The 8,571-nt window shown below is 38.9% G+C and overlaps 1 protein-coding gene across 1 annotated transcript; it reads left to right on the forward strand.

Moving 5' to 3' along the window:
- Window positions 1-3,224: 3,224 nt before the first annotated feature.
- On the forward strand, window positions 3,225-5,701 carry LOC124386631 (C-C motif chemokine 3-like). The gene is made up of 3 exons (XM_046850608.1): window positions 3,225-4,382; window positions 4,647-4,767; window positions 5,293-5,701. The coding sequence occupies exons 1-3, from the start codon at window positions 4,310-4,312 to the stop codon at window positions 5,399-5,401; spliced, it is 303 nt and encodes a 100-aa protein (XP_046706564.1). The 5' UTR covers window positions 3,225-4,309; the 3' UTR covers window positions 5,402-5,701.
- Window positions 5,702-8,571: the final 2,870 nt, after the last annotated feature.

Raw genomic sequence — 8,571 nt, forward strand, 5'->3', positions numbered from 1 at the left:
ATTGAATTAAATCAGTATATTCAGTGTATCAGTATATCAGCATCAGTATGTTCACTACATGAGTATCATTAAGTATATCAGGGTCAGTATATGACAGATTTAGAAGTCTGTATAAGAACATTGGCCTTGTATCAATTCTTGTCATTTAAAGTCATTTACGTTGTTTTAGCGTTTTTTTTCTCTCCTACACCAAGGCAAATTCCCAACGTTACAGTACATTACTGAATAAAGAATGACAAATTGTATTTTTTATCCGCACAGGGTTACATCTCATGCTGTGTTCCTGTTCTCACTTACATTATAGCAGCTGTAAACAACGCTTCCCTTCACCAGCCTCTCTTTGTTCATTACGAAAACGGAAAAACATGTTGTTTTTACACGGTACTGAGAAACTAAAGAAGTCCCACCGTACAAGTCCCTGTGTGTCCCTGTGCATCAGCTTTTACAAGAGAAACAGTTTATTATAACAAGCACATTGGAATTTACCTCTGACTTGCAGCTGCTCTACTGTCAGAGGTGCTGTGGTGGAAAAGTCATCACCCATCCTGTCAGAATCCAGAATTAAAAAGCATTGTGTTGTAAGTGAGGGATAATTAATGGTTTGTTTAAGAATCACACAATTTTGTGATTTATGAAGCGTTTGGAATGAACTCTTGGTGCTGTTTATTATATTTCTCATTTGAATGTTTTATCTGGAAGTGTGAAATGAACTGCTATCTGATTGGAGTGATACGTTTCAGGATTCTTACATTTGTATTATATTTATGATATTTGGCAGACGCAGTTATCCAGAGTGATTACACTTGTCTTATTTATACAAATGAGCAACTATGAGGTTAAGGGCCTTGCTTAGGGGCCCAGGAGTGGCAGGTGTGGAATTTGATTTTAGAACCTTCAGAGCAAAGGTTCCAATGCCTTAACCACTAAGCTACCACTTCACAGGAGCCTTGACCCTAGAGCATTTAAATGTATGGAATCCTGCCAACATCCTCAGACTGAAGAAGAAGAAGCTGCTCAGATGAGTAGTGAAATGCATCGATCCAACCAGATCGAAGTCCAGTTAAACATGATTTAACTTCCAGATAACCACACAGGGATGACAAAGAATCTTCACAGACATGTTTACTTCTCCGTTCAACAAATTCATCTTGGGCCTCCAGCCTTTTATCCAAATCACCGTACTCACCATATAAGTTCCACCAAATGCAAAAATCCTTCATGGAGTTTAGTAAGGTCTTCAGGTAATATGTCCAATAGCTGTCTTACTCTCCATGGTTTATAAGAAGCGCATTAATTTAGAACGCTGGATGAACTGATAAACATAAACAAACCTCCTGTGTGTTCAAGGCTCTGAACTGACACCTGAACTTCCAGCCAATCACGATCCAGCATTTACACTGACCCCAGGATATAAGTGTTAATAATATTTATGGCATAGACTCCAAACAAGGGCATCTGCCAAATGCATGTTTTCTCAGTTATACTGATATTCTAATTGTGGCTTTTGTATGGGTTTTCTAGCATCTGCTCCACTCGCCATGTGTTTATTTTATACTATGAACTACTGAAACTCACATTTTGGATCTTGACATTTTTAAAAGGTTGATTTTTTATTTCCTTGTTGCAGTTCCTTCCACAAAAATAGCTCAGCAAAAGTGCTCAAGAGAAAAAAAAAACACATAAAATCCCTCTCTCCCCTGTGTTATTTATTCTACACGTCATCCTCAGTATCTGCTCGAGGTGGGTTGAGAGAGGATCTGAAACCAGGAGGGTGATTCTAAGACGGAAAGTTCACACTGCACACGATCACAACTTAAAAAAAGAAACATGACAGTGGTGATGAATCATAAGCTCTGTATATATGGTATATAAATGCCTTGCAATCGAATACCCAGTTAAAATACCAAAAGTATACGGACACCTGAAGTTCTTAATATGATGTTCTTGCTGAACATCAATTCAATTGATTTGATTTGTAGAGCGCTTTAAACAACAGACGTTGTTTTGAAGCAGATTTATAATGATAAATGGTTGTAAAGTTGCAAGAAAGAATGTATAAGTTTAGTGCCTATAAATTAGTTTCTTATAACTGTAAGTTTATCCCTAATAAACAAGCCAGTGGCAGGGAACAACTCCTTGAGATGGCATGAGGAAGAAATCTTGAAAGGGAACCACATTTAAAAGGGGAATCCATCCTCATCCTCGACACCGAATGTCCATTCTTTTAATTTCCATCATCGTTGAGGTGTAAAGTTTAGTTATAGGTTCCATATCAATGGGGATTGTCATGGAGTGAATCCCTCTTCCCCGTTCTTATTAGCTCCATTCTTCTGGGAAGGTTTTCTAGATTTCAGTTGCAAGGCTGTGGGAATTAATGTATATTCATTTATAAGATCATTATTGAGATCAGACGTTGATTTTGGAGGACATGAGGAGGTGTTCAGTGGAGTTTAGGAGGTCAGGGCTCTGTGCAGGACACTCAAGGTCTTCCAGTTCAACCTTCAAATCTACAACCATGTCTCAAGAACAGGTTCAGGGCCATTAGATTCAATTAAGGGGATTGTAACATTATAGAATATAATGGTGTTGTAGACAAGCGTTTGGAGAACAGTTTAGAAATGAAGGACGCCTGAAGATAAGGAGATATCTTACAAATAATTAGAATTACATAATCATCCTCTTGGTGTATGTGAGTATCGATATTAGTTGGTTGGTACAACTTCACAAAAAAGGTTTTTAAAAAAATAATTTTGACATCACTGATAAAGAGGCAATCATGGGACGTGCTGTGATTAAATCATAGAAGCGCTGAATGACTGAGAGAACAGCAGAACTCTCTGGTAATATGATAATGAGTGGTTTTCTGTTCTCTAGCTAACACTGCATTCTCCTAAAAACAGACAAATGACCCTGAAGAACGTTATTCTTCTCCTCACCACATGCTGTAGAACTGATTCCGAATCAGTGAAACGTCCAGAACGCTCGTCTAAATGCTTTCCTGTAATTCAAGATTTCTAGTAGTTATAGTGAAACATTATATAGACAAAAAGTTTGTGGACACCTGAGCATAGGATTATGTCCCTGTTCCACATTTAGTCTCTGGATACTGTTGTAATCTCATCTACTCTTCTGGGAAGCTTGTGGAGGTTTGTGCTCATTAAGCTACAAGGATTTGTGTTAGTAAAGTCAGGTAATAATGAAGATGAGGTGAGGAGGCCTGGGGTGCAGTCAGCGTTCACATTCATCCCAAAGATGTTTACCAGAGCTACTTCATGCTACTGCATCCAATGAGATGTTCTCTACAACTGGGTAGCAGTTATGGCTGGAAAAGTCCAGTGTCCCAATACTTTTGTTTAAATATCATATATAGTACACTGTTTTGTAGACCTGTGACCTTCACACCCACACCAGGTTCTTTCCTAAACTCATAAGGTGGAAGCACAGAAGAGTCTAAAATGCCTTGTTGTAGGAAAGTTTCCCTTCCCAGGAATGCCAACTCTAACCACCACAATTCCCTTGTGTACAAAGAGAAGTTATAAAGTCACATTTTTCCCCCGAGGCTGGTGTGGAAAAACTTGCATGACACAATATGAAATGGTTCTGCACACTAAATGTGGGGCAGACCTTTTCACCCAACATTAGAGCCTGGTTTCTGATGCTCTCGTAGCTGAAAGAACGCAGATCTCACAGACGCCTCAGAATCAAATCCTTTCCCAAAGAGTGGATATTATAATAAAGGCAGATCTGGAATGGGATGTTTAGGAAGCACACATGGTTGATGAACATGTCTCTGAATAAAATTGAAGGTAAAGAAAGATAAGCTTCTTAAAAGCACTATAATGATTGTGGACTCATTTTCCCCTCTGCCATTCATGTTGCCCCTGATAATACAGATCCCTCTGTCACCCTGTCACCACTGTCTCCTCTTTTTCTCCTGCCACCATTTAGCTCTGAATCTTAACTACATTTATTTGTTTAAATCCAAAATAATAATAATCCCAATGGTTTCATTAAGACATTCCTCGGAGAGGTGTGTCGGACAACTTTCCATTTCCTAACACTTTTTTTTTGTTGTTTTACAAACATCATGCTGACATTAGAATAAATAAGAGAAGTGAAAAAATATCCAATCGTACGTACTGTAGACCAAAGTCCCCACTTCCTTTCTCTGGGGGCTTCCCCAATCTGTGGTCTGATATGTATAAAAGAGCAGGTTGACTCTCTAATGAACCACAAACAGTGAGATCTCCTCATCTACAGTAATCTCTTCATCAGTCCTTCAGCTGAAGATCTCGAGCAAGAAAGCAAGATGTCGGCCTGCCGTTTGATCGTCCTGTCCGCCGTGGTGCTGGTGCTGCTGAGCGCCGTCACGTTCACCGAAGGTGAGAGGAGTAGAGTGTTTACCAGATCGACAGAGAATTCTTCAAAAAGAGATTTCATTTCCAAACAAATGTCGTTTTTATCCTTGAAGTTTGACTTGTAAAAGAACGCACATTTTATATCACGTGTTAAATAAGACGACGTATTTGGGAGCTTGTCTGTGTGTTATGGAGACCATCAGCAATCGGTATTGTGGATGTAATCATGTGACTGTGTAGAATTTTGTGTAGAGTTTGTGCTCACCTGATTTGCGTTGTGTTTCACAGGGATGCGTTACAAGGCCACGGCAAACGTCTGCTGTTACTCCTTCAATCAGCGTCCACTGAGAGCCAACATGGTGACCAGCTACAGCCTGACCAGCCCGCAGTGCTCCAAACAGGCCATACTGTAAGTGTGTGTGTGTGTGTGTGTGTGTGTGTGTGTGTGTGTGTGTGTGTGTGTGTTAGAGAGAGAGTTATAGAAATAGTCAAATGGATTGACAAAGGGAACAGACTGGGAGAATTCGAAACAAAAACAGGCAGATGGACAGAAAGATGGTGATAAAAAAACAGAGAAATAGACTGATAGATAGACAGGAACGACACAAAGCGACAGAAACAAACAAATAGGCGAAGAGAAAGAAAGAAACACGGACGCCGATTGAGAGACAGAAAAAGAAACAGCAACAGGAAGTTCAAGTTTGAGAAAAAGAATAAAATCACATGGTGGATTTTATTGATCCTGAGATGGAAAGTGCAGATTCAAACCGAAACAGGATGTTAATGTGTAAAAAGTACTGAAATAACCCTGTTGTTTATAGAGAACTCAGACTCCCCCTGCTGGCTGTAGCGCATGTGAGAAATAAAACTGTCACTTCCTGTTCAGTACATTTACACTTTTATTGATTATTTTATCACTTTTTTTCCACTCCAGGTTCAAAACCAAGAAGGGAAAGGAAGTGTGTGCCAATCCCACTGACGCCTGGGTGAAGGGGCTCATCAAGCTTTTGGACAACAAGTCAGGAAGCCAGGGATCTATCTAATCCCCTGACCTTCATCCTCCAGATCATCGTCATCATGATCGAATTCAGTGAGAAGATCTTTCCAGATCTGGCCTCCGAAACGCCGCTAACAATTTACCACAAAAAAGCTACTTATTCCGAAAATGAATGTCTTTAAAAGAATGTAGGAGACTGAATGTTTCTCTGTGTGTGTTTAGGGGGGGGAATTTGTTTATTTTATTGTGACTCACTAATTTTATCTTTATTTCTACTTTATTACTGACTTTATCACTTATATTATTAAGTGCTGAGGAAGTAGTATCAATAAATATGATTCAAAAATTTTCTTTTCATTGTAATTGCTTATTTAAATATATAATGCTGAACTAATAAAAAACAAAACACCAACAAAGGTATTGGGACACCTGACTTTTCCAGACAGATTTGGTTCTTCTCCACAAAGTTGGAGGCACATTTATATTGGATGCTGCAGCATAACATTTTTCAAAAAACCTGTTCCAGCATAACAATATCCCTGTGCACAACACCAGGAAGATCTGCTTTATAGCAGAACACACACACACACACACACACACACACACACACACACACACACACGAGACTCTGGTTTAAAGATGCACATTTTAAATAAATAAGTAAGTGAGTAAAAAAAAAAAAGTAAATAAATAAACAAGTAAGTAAAATAAAAAATTTAAATTAATAAGTAAACAAATAAATAAATAAAAAGACAGAAGTAAGTAAATAAAAAATAAATAAGTGAGTAAACTGACAGACAGACAGACAGACAGACAGACAGACAGACAGACAGACAGACAGACAGATAGACAGATAGATAGATAGATAGATAGATAGATAGATAGATAGATAGATAGATAGATAGATTTTTCGATGCTATGCTCATGCAGTAGAAATTGAACAAATGACTCTTTGAGCCGACTCGTTCTTCTGAGTCACATTAAAGACTCATTTAAAATGAACGAATCGTTGTGAATGACCCGTCACTACACGTCTCTGTGGCTACCCGATCCGGAGCCTCAACATAATTTGTACTGCACAAAAAATGGCTGCCACTTCCTGTCATTGCCAACATGTTTACGACGATCTAGCGATATTGATATCTTTGTGTTTTAAGAATTTTTCTCTTAAAAGCAGAAATTCCTGACAAGTCCGCATGTGGAGGGAGTAAAAGAATGAATGAAGGATGGAAGGAAGGAATGAATTCATTTTTGGATAAATAGAAAATGAATTTTGTGTGTTTCTGAATGAAGACGTTTGTTTAAGCTAGGACTTGTTTTGCTAAAACAAGTCAAACAGTCAAGTAGAACATTTCTTTATAAAATTAAATATAAAATGTAAAAAAAACACCTGAATTTTATTTGATCTATTTAATTTGTGCCTTTTTAGATTTTTTATTATTAAATGTTTTGTTTAAACCAAGCGGGCATTTTATAAGAAATTGTTTTTAAAAAATGTAAACTGTTGATGTTCACAAATGTTAATGATAATAACTTGCATTAATAAATAATAATGTTAATAATAATAATAATGTTATAATTATTATTATTATTATAAATATTATAAATAATAATAATGTTTTGCATTTCTTTCTCACTGAACCGTGACTTAAAACCCGAGCTCTGTACTGAACCGTGAATTTTTTTGTGTGCCGTTACACCCGTTACATCTGTTTTTGCACAAAGTACAGCAACGTAAAGGAAACCTGGCAGCTTGATTTTGGAAGTGTATTTGAGAGCATGCGCTGGACAACTGGCACAGGTTTTTACTGACATTTTTAACCTGTCATTGGCCCAAGCCACGGTACCTACATGCCTGAAGACCACTACTATCATACCAGTGCCTAAGCACTCAGCTGCTAAATGCCTGAATGACTTTCGCCCAGTTGCACTCACCCCCATTGCTATGAAGTGCTTTGAGAAACTGATCCTGAATCACCTTACTGCGGCCCACCACCTACACTGGACCCATACCACCTACACTGGCATAGCGCAGGGCTGTGTTCTGAGCCCACTGCTCTACTCCCTGTTCACCCACGATTGTGCTCCTCTGTATTTCTCCAACATCTTCATCAAGTATGCAGATGACACCACCGTCAGATTGACAACAGTGGCGAATCGGCCTACAGGGAAGAGATCCATAATCTAGCAGCGTGGTGTGCCAACAACAACCTGACCCTCAACGCCACTAAGACCAAAGAGCTCATTGTGGATGTTCGGAAATCCAACAGCAGGAGACATCTACCTGTCAACATCGATGGAACTGAGGTAGAACGAGTCTCCAGCTTTAAGTTCCTGGGAGTTCACATCTCTGAGGATCTGACATGGCAGCAGAATACTTTAGCCCTGGGTAAAAAAGCACAACAACGCCTGTACTTCTTGAGAAGTCTCAAGAAATATCATCTGTCCCCAGGGATTTTAACGAGCTTCTACCGCTGCATCATTGAGAGCATCCTGACCAACTCCATCACTGTATGGTACAGAGGCTCTACTGTGAGTGAACGAAAAGCCCTGCAAAGGGTGGTCAAAACCGCCCAACGCATCACTGGCACCCAACTACCTGCCATTGAACACCTTCACCACAGCAGATGTCTGCGCAGAGCTCACAACATCATCAAGGACTCTTCACATCCCAGTCATAAACTGTTTAACCTCCTTCCATCACGAAGGAGATACAGGAACATACGCACCAGAACCAGTAGGTTCAGGGACAGCTTTTTTCCATCCACCATCACACTACTGAACTCTACACTACACCGCTAATCACCTCAGAACCATTCCTGTACTCTAAATTGATGTCCACACATCTCTGCACTTTTACTGACTTTATATTTATTCACTGTACATATGTTTACATATTTATCACTTGCTGTATATATTTACCTGCACTTTTGCATGACTGCTACATTTTTGCACTTCTGGTAGATGCCAAACTGCATTTCGTTGCTGTGTACCTGTACTATGCAATGACAATAAAGTTCGATCTATCTATCTATCTATCTATCTATCTATCTATCTATCTATCTATCTATCTATCTATCTATCTATCTATCTATCTATCTATCTATCTATCTATCTATATTCTGTTAAAGGGGTATTAAATGGGACCAGACAACACACTGCAACACATTGCTATAATCAGTTCTCCTTCCAACCAGGAGATTATGCTGAACATGA

The sequence above is a fragment of the Silurus meridionalis genome, chromosome 5 (genome assembly GCF_014805685.1).
Source record: "Silurus meridionalis isolate SWU-2019-XX chromosome 5, ASM1480568v1, whole genome shotgun sequence".
Taxonomy (NCBI): domain Eukaryota; kingdom Metazoa; phylum Chordata; class Actinopteri; order Siluriformes; family Siluridae; genus Silurus; species Silurus meridionalis.